Source organism: Oryzias latipes, chromosome 18 (assembly GCF_053564925.1).
Source record: "Oryzias latipes strain Hd-rR chromosome 18, Olatipes_Hd-rR_3.1".
Classification (NCBI taxonomy): Eukaryota; Metazoa; Chordata; class Actinopteri; order Beloniformes; family Adrianichthyidae; genus Oryzias; species Oryzias latipes.
The window spans coordinates 12,608,066-12,626,681 of NC_136254.1; the positions used below are offsets into that span (position 1 = coordinate 12,608,066).

Genomic DNA, 18,616 nt, shown 5'->3' on the forward strand with positions numbered 1-18,616 from the left:
GAGAAATGTTTAACATTGGAGAGTGGACTTGGGGTCAACAATAAACAGTTAAGTCTCATTGCTGTTTAACTGATTAACCCACTCTGATGGAAATTGTGCTTTTAGTGTTTTTAGCATGTTCTTGTGACATTTTTCTGATGATGGAGGACATATAAAAAGAAAATTAAGGTTAAAATTGCCTTCTGGGGTATTTCTTAATTTAAATCCTTGTGAATCAGGAACATTGACTATATATAGGAACTGGACTGAATTACTCCAACTCCCTCACGTTCTAAATAGGAAGTAGTCACTAACTCCTCGAGGCCAAATCACTAGTCGGACAAATCACTGCTTATTAACCTCGTCTGGCTTCAAATGTATCTATATCCTGGAAAAATAGTGACCGAATGAAAAAAAAAATTTTTAAGCCTATGAGTGATATCACACTTGCTCAAATACACTCAATGGTCAGGAGCAGCAACAAAATGTCGCTGGAAAAAGTTTGTGGCTGGGACATAGAAGCTACAGTCGGAGAGCCGCGTGCTCCCTGCTCCGCTCCATTCTGATGCTTCTGATGCATCCACTTGCAGACAAATAGATCCATTCACGTCTTTGTTTTCCTAATCTGAGCTGGAATTTGGCTAAAAACTGGACAACCCGATTGCTCCAATATTGCTCGCCATTTTTGTTGCACCGGTAATGTTAGGTTAGGAGTGTGAGGGGTTGTAAGATAGTGGGAGAGATTGTAAACAAATGGATGGTTGGAAGTGGGGGCAGGCCTGCTCTGCGCCAATGGTCCTGTGCACAATTCTGTTTTAATTAAGTGGAATCAGGGGCATGTTTGAGGGGGCCACTCCTGTAATTTAATTGGCCCTGCTTGAGCACCCACCTCTGGAAAGATGCTGCCAGGACAGAATTGACCAAAGAGAGATCTGTTAATAAAAAGAAAGTTACATGGCAAAAACTGAATTGAAACTGAATTGAAATTTTTTATTTTTGCTATTCAATATTTATATTGAATACATTTTATATATTTCAATAGCAAAAAAATCTCAGTTTGAGAAAACTTGTCTTAGTCTTTCTTAAAATCATAATTCTTAAGACCAATTTTTGATCCCATTGGCAGATTTCTTGCTTTTTTTAATCAAAATCTTCCATTGTAAGAAGAATTTTTTACTTATTTCTAAGGGACCTGTGTTTGCAGGGTACTGATATTTTTCGTTTGGTTGAGCCGACTTTGCAAAACTTTCAATGGATGCAGCCACCGTGTGAAGTTTGGATTTTGTTTTTGAGGCAACACTGTAAATGCAAATATATTTTATTTATATTTTTTACATTTGGGCACAGCCTAATCGTTATCTGTATGACCCATCTGCCTTTCTAACAGAACCTTTTAAACAAAAGTCTTTAGTTTGTTTTGACACATTCCCATTGGTTGCTTTCTAGCTTTTCGCTACTCAGTCTCTTTGTTTTGAAAGTTCTTGACTTCAGGGTTATGAAGGATCTTTTAAAATCCTTCTGATAATCATATTCTTTTACAAAAACAAATGGATCGTTTTTCACCCATCTGAAGCTCCAGAGAGTGTTTCTTGTTTTCAGCACACAGCTGAGAGTGCAGTGGTGCGCGTGCACATGCATGTGCACCTCATGGTGGCAGCTCTCCTGTGAGATCAGCAGGATATAAGCTGCTTTTCTCAGACTCTACATTCCCTTGTGCTGCTGTTCTGCTGCGGGATCATTAACCCCTCGACCCGCTCAACTTTGACCACCATTCTGTACATCTTCTGACACCAAAACTCCAGAAGCACGACCATGTGGAGAATCCACATACAGAAAAGCTCAGTCCATGAAAACATTTTACCCACTATCACAAACTTCAAGCATCACAATGCAGGTTAGTGTTGAAAAGGAAATACAAAAAAATGTACCGTTTCAAACTATATTAGATTATAACAAAATACATTATTTTTCAAATTCAGTGCACTTGACTAATGGAGCTCTCACATACTTCCATAGAATCAAATATTTATAGTGATTTCCTTTATTCAGGTGCTTTTGATCTATTTTCAAAGTGGCCTTTTAATTATGATCATACAGTTTTTAGCCAAAAACCCGTGCGTATTCTAGGACATAGTTTCTGCAGAGCAGCAGGAGTTCATAAGAAATTGTTCTGGGCGGGACTGTTGTATGTTATAATCATTTCATATAATCCCGATTAAAAATTAAAACAGAATATTTTTTCTATAAATATTAAAAATCAACAAACCTACGCACCACTGAATTATTGTCTTTTTTTTATAAAGAATGTTTCTTGTTTTTTATTTGAATAATTTTTTTTTTTTTTTTTTTTAAATTCAGATTTGTGTCGTGTGTTCTCTGGGAACTCCGGCTTCTTCCCACAGTCCAAAACATGCTTCATGGGTGAATTGGTGACTCTAAATTGTCCCTGGAGGGGCGTGATTGGTAGGAATGGCCCCCCTGATCTGAGCCCGAGTGGTGTTTTGTTATTGGACTTCTGTACTCGTCATAGCTTGTCCATAACGAACACCATGTCCGAGCACAAGGGTGTCCATCAATACACCTGGCATCAGGACACCCTAGGCAGGAAGTCAACTTTGTAGTTGTTTCAGGCAAACTTTGGCCCTGTGTCCTGAACACTCGGGTAAAGAGAGGGACAGGAGAAGAACAACAGTGCGGTTTCCATCCTGGTCGTGGAACAGTGGACCAGCTCTGTCTCTCTTTAGGGTGCTGAGAGTTTGTGGGAGTTCGCTTATCCAGTCCATATGCGTTTTGTGGATTTGGAGAAGGCGTTCGACCGCGTCCCCCGTGGTGTCCGGAGTAGGAACTTGGTTTGCATAGCCAGCAGTAAGTCAGACCTGTTCCCGGTCCACATTGGACTCCGAGAGGGCTGCCCTTTATCACCGGTTCTGTTCATAGTTTTTCTAGGCGCAGCCAGGGGCCGGAGGGGGTCTGGTTTACTGGTTTGGGGACCACAGGATTTCCTCTCTGCTCTTTGCAGAGGATGTTGTCCTGTTGGCTTCATCAAGCCAGGACCTCCAGCGTGCATTGGGACAGTTTGTGGCCGAGTGTGAAGTGGCTGGCATGAGGGTCAGCACAGCTAAATCTGAGGCCATGGTTCTCGACCGGAAAAAGGTAGTTGGCTATCTCTCGCTGCGTGGAGTGTCCCTTACCCAGGTGGAGGAGTTTAAATACCTTGGGGTCTTGTTCACGAGGGAGGGAAGACCGGAATGTTAGATTGACAGGCGGATCGGAGCGGCGTCCGTGGTTATGCAGTCGCTGTATCAATCCATTGTGGTGAAGAGAGAGCTGAGCCAAGAAGCAAAGCTCTCAATTTACTAATCGATTTTCGTTCCGATACTCACCTATGGTCTTGAGCTATGGGTCATGACTGAAAGAACGAGGTCCCGAATTCAAGCGGATGAAATGAGCTTCCTCCGTAGGGTGGCGGGGCGCTCCCTTAGAGATAGGGTGAGAAGTCATGTCACCCGCGGAGAGCTCGGAGTAGAACCGCTTCTCCTCCGCATCGAAAGGAGCCAGTTGAGGTGGCTCGGGCATCTAGTCCGGATGCCTCCTGGACTCCCTGGAGAGGTGTTCCGGGCATGTCCCACTGGGCAGATATCCCGGGGAAGACCCAGGACATGCTGGAGAGACTCACCCCCAGAGAAGCTAGAGGAAGTGGCTGGGGCGAGTGAAGTCTGGGCATCTCTGCTCAGTTTGCTGCTAACCACAGGGTTAATATAAAATAAAAAAATATACACAATCTAAATATGATCTTTGTTTAATAATTCAGTTCAAGTACAGTCAAGTTAAAGAATCATTACTAAATGTACTTAATATCAGAAAGATGATGTGTTATTATGGGATGTCCAACCTTGTTTGTTCTGGGTTTTCTTTCTCTCTCCATGTGATTTTCCATGAACCCACATTTCTTCATCGAATTCAGCTTTCCAAAGCGTAACTATTGTTTTTATTCAAAAACACCCAAACGTTTGTCGTTTCCAGGATGTCAGTTTCCCACTGGTTTCCATAAAGGATGGCGTGTTGAGAGTCCGACCCGTCACTGTTAAAGGTTCTGCTTTAGGGTTAGGACCTGGTTGGGGTTAGAGTCCCATGAGAGTTAATGCAGGTTTAGTGTTATCTGCCCTCACAGTGGGAAAGTTTTTTTCCAAAAATGAAACTTCCTGCGAGACCCCTGGTTTCATCCAGTTTGGTAAAACTTTCCACGTTTCAGCTGTTTTCTTCCTTTTGTCTGCAGTAGTTATTTCCTGGCTCGAGAGTCTTTCTTGTGAATTAAACTACAAAATTTGTAATTTCTTCTTGACTCTTTACTGATTCAACCTCAGAAGAGAATGAAGCAGTTTTTAATTTGTTCAGATTGTACAAAAAAGTAAAAAATCTGTTATCTTATTTGTTGCAGATCCGAGCTTTACATCACTCCATAAGTAGCCTGAGTATGTTTGTGCATTTCCATATTTGTGAGTGTGGATCATCTCTCCAGAGAAACATCATTTTAACTCAGACCCGACTCCTCTGAGGCCCATTGCAGTAATGCTGAGCTACTATGGAAAACAGTTGTCCAGAAAGCACGTACAGTCAAAGATTCAACATATTCACCTGCATCAAAGTTTTCATTTGTGTTGTCTTCGTTTTCTGCAGGGTTTAAATTGCTCCTCCTCAGCAGGATTTCATCTGCCATGGTGTTCCACTCTGAGCTTTTCTATTCCTCTCATTGCATCTCTCTTTTTTGTTTGTTTTTTTTCTTTCCTGCCTCCCTCTGTTACTGAGCATCACTTTACAACCCCTTCTCCCCTAAAAGAAAAAGCAACAGCTGTGAGATTCACAGAAAGCAACATTATTCAGGCTTCCAGAAAAATAAACTTCTTTCTCAGGAGAGCTCAAAATATTGTATTTCATCCTACCTTCATGAATATTCACACGCTCTGAGCAAAAAGCAGGGGTGGTGTTCACCCTTGCAGGGGCTGATGGGAGCCTTGATCACAGGAAACCAGGACTTAAGCCAGTTTAACCAGAGTCAATGAGTCAAACCACCATGAAGCACCATTGGCACTGTGGGATCTCAGCTACCATTAACAATAGCAGCAGCAGTCACAAAAATACAGCTCTGAGTCTTCATGGGTTTTGTGATCATCCATTGATTTTTTTTTTTTATGATCTTACATCTTTACTACGGTTTTGATGCTTTTTCTTATTATTATCGTTCCTTTTGTTGCCGTTGTTGCTTTTGGTTGCTTCCAATGCCATGGTTGCCTTCGTTCTTGTCTATTAAAACTATTACGTGGCTTTTTGTTTGTTGTCATATTTCTTGTTGCTCAGGTTGCCCTGGTTACTCAGTTTGCTCCGGATGCTTGTGCGCCCCCCCCCCAATGCACGTTCACATGTATGGGTCAGCAGCTGGATCTGGCTATGGTGTATGCTCCGGGAGGAGCTGTTCTTTGGAAATAAACTTTAATTTCCTGCAGTCGTGGGAATTTGACCCTTTTATCCCAGCAGCACAAACACAGGACTTTTCTTTTCTCCCCCCTGCTATTTTTACATGCTTACTGTTCTCAGTACACGTGAAGCACAAGGAGAAGAGCAAGTCTGTGTCCTGAGCACTGTGCAGAGTTTGCAGCAGTGGTTGCTCCTTAATAGGACAAAAACTCGACCTTCCACCAGTTCTTTCTAAACAGCAGCTTTACCAACCATAACAAAGGCGTCATCTGCATAAACGCTGTCAGAGAGCGCTGCTAAATGAAAATAAAACATGCAGTGGCACACTCCTGCACAAATGTCTGTGCGTGTGTCTGCTCTCGGGTCTCTATATCAGACATGCCGGATTCTTCTCAGTTCTCAATTTGTTTTCAGTTTCTTTTATGCCAAACTAAAAAAATATATACCATAGATTTTAATATATTACATATTTTATATATTCTCATTTGATTGCTTGAAATAACCCTTTCAAATCAAATAAAAAACTATGAGAGACAATCAGGGGGGAAAATCCAGAAAATCTCAGTGCCTGATTTTTAAAGAATTATTTGCAAATTATGGTGGGAAAAAAAGAATCTGGTCAAAAACAAAAGTTCAACTCAATACCTTGTTATATACTCTTTTGTTTGCAATAACTGCAGTCAAACCTTTTCTGTAAGTCTTCACAATGTTTTCAAAAACTGTATTTTGGCCCATTCCTCCATGCAGATCTGCTCTAGGGCACTGATGTTTTGGGGCTGTTGCTGGGCAACACAGACCTTCAATTCACTCCAAAGATTTTCTATGGGTTGAAATCTGGAGACTGGCTAGGACCTCCAGGACCTTGAAATGCTTCTGACAAAGCCACTCCTTTGTTCGCTGGGCAGTGTTTTTGGGATCGTCGTCATGCTGAAAGACCCAGCCACGTTTCATCTTCAATGCTCTTGCTGATGGTCGTCCTGGTCCCTTTTGTTGAAAAACAGCCCCAAAGTATTTCCACCCACATGCTTTACAGTGTCCTTTGGATGCAACTCAGCATTATTTCTCCTCCAAACACGACGAGTAGAGTTCTTACCAAAAAGTTCTATTTTGGTTTCATCTGACCATAAGACATTCTCCTAATCCTCTTCTGGATCATCCAAATGCTCTCTAGTAAACTTCAGACGGGCCTACACATGTACTGGCTTTAGCAGGGGGACACGTCTGGCACTGCAGGATCTGAGCCCCTGGCGGCGTAGTGTGTTACTGATGGTAGCCTTTGTTACTTTGGTCCCAGCTCTCTGCAGATTATTCACTAGGTCCCCCGTGGGGTTTTGGGATTTTTGCTCACTGTTCTAGTGATCATTTAGACCCCACAGGTGAGATCTTGCGGGGATCCCCAGATGGAGGGAGATGATCAGTGGTCTTGGATGTCTTCCATTTCCTAATAATTGCTCCCACAGTTGATTTCATCACACCAAGCCTGCTTACCTGTTGCAGATTCAGTCTTCCCAGTCTGGTGCAGGTCAACAATTTGGTTTCTGGTGTCCTTAGAAAGCTCTTTGGTCTTGGCCATAGTGGAGTTTGGAGTGTGACTGTTTGAGGTTGTGGACAGATAATAAGTTCAAATAGGTGTCAGTAACACAGATAAAAATTGAAGGACAGAGAATCCGCTTACAGAAGACTTTATAGGTCTGTGAGAGTCCGAAATCTTGCTTGTTTGAAGGTGACTAGATTCTTACTTTCCACTGTAATTTACAAATAAATTTCTGATTTTCTGTTATTTTTTTCTCATTTTTTCTCTCGTAGTTGAGGTTTACCTATGATGAAAATTACAGGCCTCTCTCATCTTTTTAAGTGAGAGAACCTGCACAATTGTTGGCTGACTAAATACTTTTTTCCCTCCCTGTATACACAGTATGGTTTCAAGGATCCTATCAATATAAATTACCCTGTTTTTCATTAAGCTTTATGTTGAGGGAGATTGTTTTAAAGAAGATATTTTGCTTTTCATATAAATGGCAGGTGGGTGGACTCATTAAATGTATTTGAGAATTGGACTAAGTGGCCCCTCCCCCCTGGCGTTCCAAACAGTAAGTACCTGCTGGCTCTAGAAAGCCAACTATTCATAGACTTCTATTGAGAAATAAATAGCAATCAGTCATCTGTCAGAATAACCATTCTTGTTCTGATACCCTTTATAACATTTATAGCTAATTCAAATTTTTTATTCAGGACAGTTTTTCTGTAGTGCACGTTTTTAAAGTCTAAACTAACCAATCAGTTGCCTAAATAAAAGTAGCCTATGTGTTCTCACGTCAAACGTTTGAAATGTTTGATTGACAGATTCTCTCCAGCCCACTTTAAGTGGTAGAGGTGTGGCCTTCAAACAAGCTCACTCCTGATTAGTGAGACCGACTCGCACCAATCACCGCTTACTGACGATTTCTTGTTCCAACAGGGCAGCATCTATATTGCGAAAAAAAGGCAACTGAATTGACTTAATTTAGTTTTCTATTGATGACGTCACATTTACTCAACAGATGGACTGAACAAAACCATCACTATACTTCTCCCTGCCCAAGTGCCCCTCCCACTTCAAGCTTCATTTTCCTGTTGTACAGAATCCTCAGGGTGTTTGCAAAATTCTCAGTCATTCAGTTCATATTTTCACAGGATTCTGTTCTTCAGGACAAGTGGAATTGAAAAGGTTGATCCAAAAGCCTTTTCACTGCTCGTCTCTAAATCAGCTGCCATGAAGAACAGAATTCTGCAAATCCTTTGGGTGATGGCAGAGATTATCAGTCCAGTGTGTGTCTGTCTTTGAAAAAATGGCTGCTTGTGTCATAAAGTTAAGCTTTTGGTGGACCAAAAGAAAAAAGAAAATGAATTTAGTTAAATGATATAACATGAATGTGCTGATTCAAACCACAAGCACAATGGTTGATGTGTCTATCAGAACAGCTTCCCTTCGGTCTATCTTTATCTCCAAACACGACACCAATGCCAAAAATACTGATGTTCTTAAGATCAGCAGTGTCTCGAGAAAAGGCCATCTCAATCAGGATGGATGTTAAGCTTTATTTTGGAAAAATCCCAATGGCTTTGGGCTGAATGACTCAATGACTGCACTTGTTGCATGTTTCTTTACAGTGGACAACAACAGTAAATATTGTCATGTATTTCTCTCCGCAGAAACACGCAAGAGAAGAAAGTCTCTGCGCAGGAGGTTTGACTCCTTTTCAAAGGAAAAAAAGGAACGAGGTGAGCTTAGGAGACACTGAACACCTTGTTAACAAAACAGCTCTTACAATGAAATTGGATGCAGGGGACACACACACCCCTCATCTAAAAATATTGTAGCCCTCACCTTCATGTTGAAAGAGATTGTTTCGTATTTCACTTTTTGTAAGTAAGCATTGTAACTCAAAGACCCTAGAGATTCAAATGCTTATGAGTGTCTGAGTTTGATGCCGCTCCTTGAGCAGAGGTATGAGCCCCTCGTACTTAGCATCACCACCACACACACAACAACATGGAGTACATGCAGCATTTTGATGCAATCACATAAAAAAGAAACATCCTCAGAAAGTTTCTCTGCCCCCTATAGCTCCAAACTGAGGCTGACGAGAGTTTATAGTGGAACCAGCTGATGATACAGTATACACTCACTTACCACACCTGTTTAACTGCTTAATACAACTTTCTAATCGGCCAATCACGTGGCAGCAACTTAATGCATTTAGGCATGTAGACATTGTCAAGATGATCTGCTGCAGTTCAAACTGAGCATCAGAATGGGGAAGAAAGGTGATTGAAGTGACTTTGAATGTGGCATGTTTACTATTGACGACCTACTGAGATTTTCTCACACAACCAGAGAATGGCCAGACTAGTTCCAGCTGATAGAAAGGCAACAGTAACTCTAAAACCACTGGTTCCAACCGAGGTCTGCAGAAGAGCATCTCTGAACGCACAGCACATCCAATCTTGAGGGGGGTGGTCTACGGCAGCAGAAGACTACATTGGGTGTCACTCCTGTCAGCTAAGAACAGGAAACTGAGGCAATGATTCACACAACCTCACCAAATTTGGACAAGATTTGGAAAAACGTTGTATGTTTTGATGAGTCTCAATTTCTGCTGCGATATCCAGATGGTAGGGTCAGAATTTGCCATCAACAACATGAAAGCATGGATACATCCTGCCTTGTATCAATGGTTCAGGGTGGTGGTTGTGGTGTAATAGGGGATATTTTCTTGCCATACTTTGGGCCCCTGAGAACCCGTTGAGCATGGTTCCAACACCACAACCTGCCTGAGTAATGTTGCTGACCATGTCCATCCTTTTAGGACAACAGTGTACCATATTCTAATGGCTACTTCCAGCAGGATAAGGCACCATGTCATAAAGCTGGAATCAACTCAGACTGGTTTCTTGAACAAGATTATGGACTCAAATGGCCTCCACAGTCACCAGATTTAAACCCAATAGAGCACCTTTGGGACGTGGTGGAACAGGAGATTGCCATCCTGGACGTGCAGCAGACAAATAAGCAACTGTGTGTTGCTGCAGATTTGCTGAACCTTGTTTGTTGAATATCAAGTATTTAGATAGTTCTGAAGGCAAAAGGGGTCCAATCCTGTGCTACGTAGTAAGGTGTATCTAATAAAGTGAGCAGCCGGTATGTGTTTGTGTGTGTTGAGTGAAAGGCAGGAAACTAAGAACCCTTCCTGAAGAACTTGATCTGAAGTTCTTAACTTCAAAACCAGAGTGTGAATCAGAGCATTTTTCTGCACATAATAATATTACAATAGCACTATTAACCGTTCCTCCCAGGAAGCCACATCACGTCTATGTTCACACTTGTTCTGTGTTCCGCCCCTGATTTCTCATGAATGCTGGGGTTTCTGTGAATGTACAAAGAAAGTTATTTAGGGACCAATAAGTAACTTCTGGGATTTACGGGCGACCTGCCAGCTACTCTCAGCTCGGCTCTGACTCCTCCTACCAGGTGTGAGTGCACGTGTGCAAGTTGAAGTCCTCCATGTGTTTTCATTCAAATGTGGGGGGTGCACTCATGCTGCTGTTGGGACACCAACACCTGTAGTTTGTGAAGCCACACATACAGTATAACTGGTTTCCATGCACTCTCCTGTGTATTCTCCTCCCCTACTCTCACCACTTATGCCCTTCCATCCTGTGCGTTCTTCTCCTATGTACCCTCCTCCTCTTCCCTTTGCTCCCGTGCACGCTTCTTCCATGTTCAGGGTCGTTGTCTTTTTCATGCTCACCTTTCCTTTGTACTCTCATCCAGTGCACTCTTTTCCTATGCATTAGTTTCCCCTGTGCACTCTTCTTGTGCACTCTTCTTCCCAATTCACACTCTCTACACAATACACAATGTTTTTGTGTAAACTCATATTTTGCACTTTTCTTTTACTTACCCTACCCTCTATTTTTTTCTATTTTGCAGAGTCCTCCTTTGCACTATTCTCCCAAGCTTGTTCTTCCAATAAACACTCTTTCCTTACTCACTCAACTGCTGCACACTCCTTTCATCCACTCCCTTTCTGTTCACACTCGTTCTGTTTACAGTACACTCCTACTCTGGACTCCGCCCCTTTGCACAACTGTCTCTTACACACTCTTCCTATTCCCTCTCCTCCCTTATGCCTCAGTCACATGGTCAAACCCTATATAGGTGCTGCTAGTTTTTTGGCTGTCCTTGCCCGTGAAGTGTATAGAGATGAGCGGCTGCATCTTAGGGGGAGTGTGTCTTGTAGCTCCCTTGAAGTCCATGCAGCCACCATAAGGGACATCATAAAAATGGAACCTACAGTTGTTGTGCATTTAGTAAGTGTGTCTTGAAATCATAAACAAAAATGTGCATGAACATTTTCGGTCATAGAGGCTCATTTGGTTTTCTACAATCAGCCAAACAACAAAATTGTGTGCGAGCCATCTCCCTGGAGATTTGCCCCTTTTCACCCACAGAGAGCCTGTATCCACCCATTAGGGCATACGGGACAAATACATTACAAACTCTTTCTATTCACTCTCCTCCCTTGGCAGAAGCTGTCACGGCCAATCGAGTTGATGCTGCAAGAATCACAGATAATGCAAACTTTTTTTCCCTTGTTACTTTTTATGATATCTGCCTCATCAGGGGTTTGTTCAATGTCAAGAATAGATGAGGAATGAACCGTTTCTTGTTCGGAACACAAGGGAGGAGGGGCCACTCACTCCAATTCTGATATACAGTCAATGGGTTCACCCACCAGCCAATTATATGAAAAGCAAAATAAAATTAATGTGCCCCCCCCCCCCCCCCCCCCCCCCCACACACACACACACTGGAACACAAACCTGCTTTGAAGGAAAAATTAGCTCTTCGTAAAAAAATGTTCATTGACGCTTTTACTCCTATGCGCTAAATCTCTCCTTTGGCCATCCTTCCCCGGATGCTGATTTTTCTTGCACAGCTCCTCTTGTTGTTGTTATTTGCAACAAATTTGGTTTTAAAAGAACTGTGTTTAGACTAATGACTACAAGTTTTTCTAAAAGGGTCATGGCCCCGCTGGCATTGACTACAATAAACTGTTAACTGTGGGCGTGGTTTGTTTGAAACAACGTCATAATCAGGAACCTCTTCCTATAAGTATCTCCGTTTGAGATACTTTCTACTGTTGTTTTTGCTGATGACATTTTGTTTTATTCCACAAAATTTCGTAACAAATTTTGGAGGTTGTCCTTGTAGCTGGATTTGTTTAGGGTGCTGGAGAACTCACCATAGGGGTCATGTGTCGCAGGTTCAGCTGGTCAGGTGACACGTCTGTCCTCACTGAGGTTGGTGTTACCAGCAGTCTGAGTGTGTGCTCCTACTGCTTTAAGAGGATTGACCGTCTCTGATTGCACACACACAATCAGACACACACACAAGCACTGACACAAACACTGGCACACTCTAACAAGCACACACATTCAGACACAGGGAGACGCACACTCAGACACAAAGCAGACATACTAAAACAAACGCACAGGTTCATTAAGAGACAACCACAGGCACCCATACAGTCAGACACCCGCGCACATTGACACAAACAAGCACACACAAATATACACACACACTGACACAAACACACAGGCTCGAAGAAGCAAACATTCCCACACAGACAGAGACGCGCACTCACCCACTCAGACACACAAAAAATACGCACACATGGGCACATGCACACAGAAACACACAAGTGTGCATTTTTACACACAGAAACACAATGTGTCTTGCACATAGACATACTGGCATAGACTCTCTGACACCAACGCACAAATACATAGTTATGCACACAAACAGAAACACAACCACACACGCACACAAACCAACCACTCTTCCACATATTCAGTATATGCACTCTTGAGCAAACACACCCCAACACACACACTCACACACACTTAAACACCAAGACAGTTAGGATTACTAGTCGAGCAGATGAAGGAGGGCTGCAGGATATTATGCGATGGAGCTCTCCTCTGCGGCTGTGCTTCCTCACCGTGGTGGAGGTAAACGGTCCTCATCAGCTCACACAGCAAGAAGGAGACTTCAATCAGTGACACAGCACAACTTATGATCTTCAGCTGAACAATGCTGAACCCAAACCACAGACCCCCCCACACAGTTTTCCATCTTAACCACGTGTGTCTCTTCTTGCTGGCGTCTTCTGAGCTACAAAAGCACAAGGCGGGGGGGGGGGGGGGGGGGGCGTGAGATGAAAGACAGAAAGAGGGAGGGAGGGAGGGGGCAAATGAGTCTGGCATATGTGGTTCCAGCCCATTTTTTTAATCCAAGCTAACCACACGTGACAGGTTTCCTTGCTGTAAGGGGGGTGGGTTACTGCTGTGGGGACTCAAACCCTTAGAGGGATCTTCTCATCCAACATCCATTCTTACTTCTTTGTGGGTCAGAACAACCAGGACCAGATGAAGCCTCCTCTTATGGGAAACTTAGCTGTCACTTTGTGTCTATAAATCTACACCATGGTTTTCATGATGCTTTTGAGTGCTCATACAAGAACTTCTCTGTTTGGTCTGGTCTCACTTCTCAGATCCAATTGAGGAGTCCTCCTCTAAAAAGGATTTCTGCTTCTTCTTTTCCAGAATCTGCCCCCAAAGCCTTTAGCATCCCCCTCTCCCAGGTCATCGCCAACGACAGGGCGTACAAGCTGCAGCAGGACGCCCTGAAAGAGAGCAGACGCGACTGCCTGGACCTGGAGGCCAGCATTCTGCGCTTCAGGGCTGAAAAGAGGCAGTTCTTCAATGGGAACAAAGCACTGGTTGGCTCTGCGTCTCTCACTTCAGGCCTGTCCTCACCGTCAGCAAACTCTGTGGCGCCGGCGCCAATGTTGGACGCTCAGAGCCAATCCCTGTCGCCCACACTTCAGGACAACACCAGTAGAGGACAGAGGAGGGTGAGACTCCAATCTTTAATGGATCATGATGCCACACCAGTTTCTCAGGCTGACAGTTTAAGCTCACATAGTCTAAAGGTCCATGTGAAGCTACGTTCACACGGTCCTCAGTAACACACATTCAAGAGACCACTGTCAATGAGTCTATGTAAACGCACATTTCGGGCTTCCACGTTCAAAACTCTCACGTTCTCGTGTAGCTATGCAAGTTCCTATGTACAAAACCTACAGCCATTGATTTAGAACAATCTGGGATTTTTCCTGAACCTGATCTTTTCACATGGACGGGTGGCAGTGGATGTCGAGTAGGGGTAACAAATAATGGACTTAATCAATGAATACATTTTGAACCTATAGCTTTATAAAATTGTTTCTAAAAGTAATTAATCAATTATATTGATATTGGAAAATACCATTTTGGATTGAGACACGGTAGGTTTATTTTACTATAATGTAAAAACGAACAAGTGTTGAAAACTTCACCTGCACTGTTCAGTACCCAGGTATTTATATCTGAGTCACACTGGTTAAAGTTTTGGCTAAAGATGTCCTGGATCTATTCTAGGCCAGTGAATCTGATAGTTTAAAACGAACCAAAATCTACTATGACAATATTGACAACCACAAATTATTATATGAATAGAATAATTTTTAAAAGAACTACTACATCCCTAATGTTGAGTGAATTAAAGCATGGAGGTTGTCCATGGTTACAAGCTCTGCTCGCTCTCTGCAGGGAGGCCTGTCGGTGGACTCCATCTCTGACCTGGTGGAGAGTCAGTCCCGGCTGCTGGAGGCGCTGCAGCTCTCCCACCCAGCTGAGCTGGAGCTGAGGAAGTCTGCAGCAGAGGGCAGGACTCAGAACAAGCTCAGCCTGAACCCCATCTACAGACAAGTGCCACGTGTGCTGGAGAGGTGCTGCTCGCACATCCAGACCTACGGTGAGACTTCACCGCTCAGTCAATGAAGATCATGCAGTGAACGGTTCTGCAGACATCTATGAGCTACATCTCATCCTTAGGTCTTCAAACTGTGGGTATTTTCCGGGTCGGGAGTTCCAGAAAGAGGGTGAGACAGGTGAGGACGGATAATTACAAATGTTTTTTACTCTTTATTTATTTATTTATTTATTTAGCCTTAATCATCCACTAAGGTCTACTTACCTGCAACTTTTTAAAGATTTTTTTGCTTTAACATTTCCAACCTAAAAACATCGAACTTTAGGTTTGTGCACAACAATCTACAAACATCCATAGGTGTGAGTGTGAATGGGTGTGTGATATGTGACCCTGTGACAGACTGGCGACCTGTCCAGGGTGTCTCCTGCCTTCTCCCACAAGTGGCTGGGATAGGCTCCAGCAGCCCCGTGACCCCGAAAGGGACAAAACGGAAGAAGATGAATGAATGAATGAATGAATGTATGAATGAATGAATGAATGAATGAATGAATGAATGAATGAATGAATCTACAAACACCTAGGGGCTAGATGAGGTTCATGCTATGATTACTCATTCGGAAGTTCTGCCTCACTGTCGGTTCTGCTCGATTTTCTTTAGGAGTCTATCTGCATGCATGCATGCAATAATTTAAGTGAAATCACACTGACCTCAATGACCTCCTCAAGGTATACACTCACATTATATCTGTTTGTATGGTCCCAAGCTGCGGGAAGACTTCGACAGGGGGGTGGATGTGCTGCTGGATGAGGAGCACAGCGTGCATGATGTGGCTGCACTGCTGAAGGAGTTCCTGAGGGACATGCCGGACCCGCTGCTGCCGCGGGAGCTGTACCCCGCCTTTCTGCACGCCAACAGTACGCAGACTGCCATCAGGACTCACGGGTAGCTCTCCGCTCTGCAGATCATCTTTAACTGTCCTTTTCTTCCCCCCCTCACAGCACTAAGAGATACAGACCAGCTGCAGTACCTGCAGCACCTCCTCTACCTGCTCCCCCCCTGCAACTGTGACACGCTGTTGCGCCTCCTTTCCCTGCTGAGCACAGTGCAGAGCTTTGCTCAGGACAGCATTGGAACCAACGAGGAGGAGGTGAGGAGCTGCAGCTCACCCAAACACAACTTAAGCTCTTCATGTCTGTCTCTAAAACATCAGCCATGAATCATTTCATCTTAGTAAAATTAGACAGAACTGTTTTTTTTACATTTTTAAGTTTTAAAGTCCCATTCTGATCATCTTTTGATCTATTTTCAAAGTGTTTCCAGTGGTCTTTTTTTTAATACCCCAAACAAACCCATCCCGTTGCATCCAGTGATCTTTTTCATTATAATTATCATTTTTTATCCAAAATAAAAAACACGTTCCATTTTCTAGGACATAGTTTCTGCAAAGCATCAGGATTTCATCCCCTGACTGTAAATAAGAACTGGTAGTAGCTGTTTATTTCTCAATAAACATCTATTGAGAAATAAACAGCTACTACTCAGTCATTATATTAGTCAGAATAATCATTCTTGCTCTGATACCTGTCTCTGCTGGAAGTTTAGAATCAGGGTTCAAGTTGTTCTTTCATGGTGGAACCGGGAAGAGAATGGAATAAGAGTTATCTTAAAGGAGGAGTTTGTTAGGAGGGTTGTGAAGGTAAAGGGAGCGTCAGATAGAGTGATAAGTCTGAAGATCGAAATGGAAAGTGTGTTGTTAGTGGATATGCGCCACTGGTAGGATGTGAGCTGAAGGATAAATTCTGGTTGGAACTTTGTTGTGATTGGTGCAGATTTGAATGGACATGTTAGTGCAGGACACAGAGGCGATGAGGAGGTGATGGGCAAGTTTGGTATCCAGGAGAGGAATGTAAAAGGACAGATGATGGTTGATTTAGCAAAAAAGATGGAAATGACTATAGTGAATATGTTCTTTGATAAGGAAGGGATGTAGAAGCACACAGATAGACTTAAGATTTTGTGTAGACGGTGTTATCTGAAAGAGAACAGTGACTGCAAAGTATTGCTAGGTGAGGGTTTACAGACAGCATAGGATGGTGTTGTGTAGGTGATAAAGAAGAGGAAGACAGAAAGGGCAAAGTCAGAAGAAAAAGACAAACTGGTGTGAGCTGAAAAAGGAAGTATGTAGCATGACTTTCAAGAAGCAGTTGAAACAGGCTCTGGGTACTGCCAGATGACTGGACAACTACAGCTAATCTGATAACGGAGACAGGTAGAAGTGTTCTTGGTCTGTCATCAGGAAATAAATTTAAGGAGATTTGGTGGTGGAATGAGGTGCAGGGGTGTATATGGAGTAAAAAGCAAACTAAGAAGAAGAGAGAACTGAGGAGAGTAGACAGGAGTACAAGGTGAGTATGGTTTCATGCCAAGAAAGAGCACTACGGATGCAATATTTGCTGTGAGGACGTTGTACAGAGAAGTACAGAGAGTGTTGTTGTAGATCTGGAGAAATCTTATGACAGGGTGCCCAGAGAAGAACTGTGGTTTTGTATGAGGATGTCTGGAGTGACAGAGAATTGTTAGAGCAGTGCAGGACATGTATGAGGGTTTTAAGACAGTGGTGAGGTGTGCTGTAGGGGGGACAGAGGAGTTCTAGGTGGGGGTGGGATTACATCAGGGATCAGATGCCCCTTCCTGTTTGCAATGGTGATGAACAGGCTGATGGATGAGGTTATCAAAGAGTTTCAGCTCAGATGAAAGGAAAAGTGCATAAAACTGTGGTGAGATCAGACCTGTTCTTCGACATAGAAACAGTGGCACTGAGGAAAAGACAAGAAGCAGAGCTGGAGGTAGCAGTGATGAAGATGTTGAGGATCAGGAATGAGTACATCTGAGGTACAGCACATGTTGGAGGTTTTGGAGATAAAGTCAGAGAGGCCAGACTGAGATGGTTCGGACATGTCCAAAGGAGTGACGGTGTATATATATCTGTAGAAGGATGCTGAGTCCAGAGCTGCCAGGCAAAAGGTCAAGAGGAAAACCAAAAGACCAAAGAGGAGGTTTATGGATGCAGTGACGGAGACATGAAGGTAGCTGGTATTAGAGTAGAGGATGCAGAAGACAGGGTTGGATGGAGGAAGCTGATTCACTGTGTTGACCCCTGAAGGGAAAAGCCAAAAGGAAAAGAAGAAGCTCTGATACCTTTTTCTTAACATCTTCTTGTTAATCTTAGTTTTTTTTTAATAATTCTTCTTTATCACAAGTTATTCGAGTTATAAACTGACCAATCAGATGCCTCAGTAAAAGCATATGAGGCTCTCACCTTGATTGACAAATCAAGGTGCTTTCAGTGGAAGGGGTGTGAACTTCGAACATGCTCACTCCCGATTCTAGTTACCATAGAAACGTTGACTCAGACCACTCGGACAAATCACCATCATCTGGCTTCAATATGGCGACATCTGTATCATTTAAAAATACTGACTCAATTGATTTTATCTTGCTGGAGCCGGAAGTAAGGCATTATCTGTGGGTGACGTCACACCCGCTGTGTCCGGTTCTCTCTTATGCAGTCAATGAGTTCATCAGAAATTAGCCTCTAAGTTTAGGGCAGGACCGTTGTCGTGGAGTAATCTCCCCCTTACCGCCACCCATCTTCACACTCTTTTCCCCTAGTTTACAGCTCCTCACAACCCTAACATAAGGGGTGCAACAAAATGGTGAGCAATATTAGAGCTATCCAGCCGTACAGTTTTGATCCAGATTCCAGCTCAGACAAGAAAAACAAAGACCTTCATGAATCTAGT

General features: G+C 43.1%; 1 protein-coding gene across 2 annotated transcripts in view; it reads left to right on the plus strand.

Moving 5' to 3' along the window:
* The window catches only part of arhgap36 (Rho GTPase activating protein 36), a 43,698-nt gene that overhangs the window by 18,342 nt on the left and 6,740 nt on the right, over positions 1–18,616 (plus strand). For both annotated transcript variants that reach the window (XM_004079984.5, XM_011487665.4), the window contains exons 3-8: positions 8,644–8,712; positions 13,603–13,913; positions 14,650–14,854; positions 14,935–14,990; positions 15,577–15,727; positions 15,812–15,960. In XM_004079984.5, the coding sequence (XP_004080032.2) occupies positions 8,644–8,712; positions 13,603–13,913; positions 14,650–14,854; positions 14,935–14,990; positions 15,577–15,727; positions 15,812–15,960 (941 nt within the window). The remainder of the gene's footprint in view (positions 1–8,643; positions 8,713–13,602; positions 13,914–14,649; positions 14,855–14,934; positions 14,991–15,576; positions 15,728–15,811; positions 15,961–18,616) is intronic.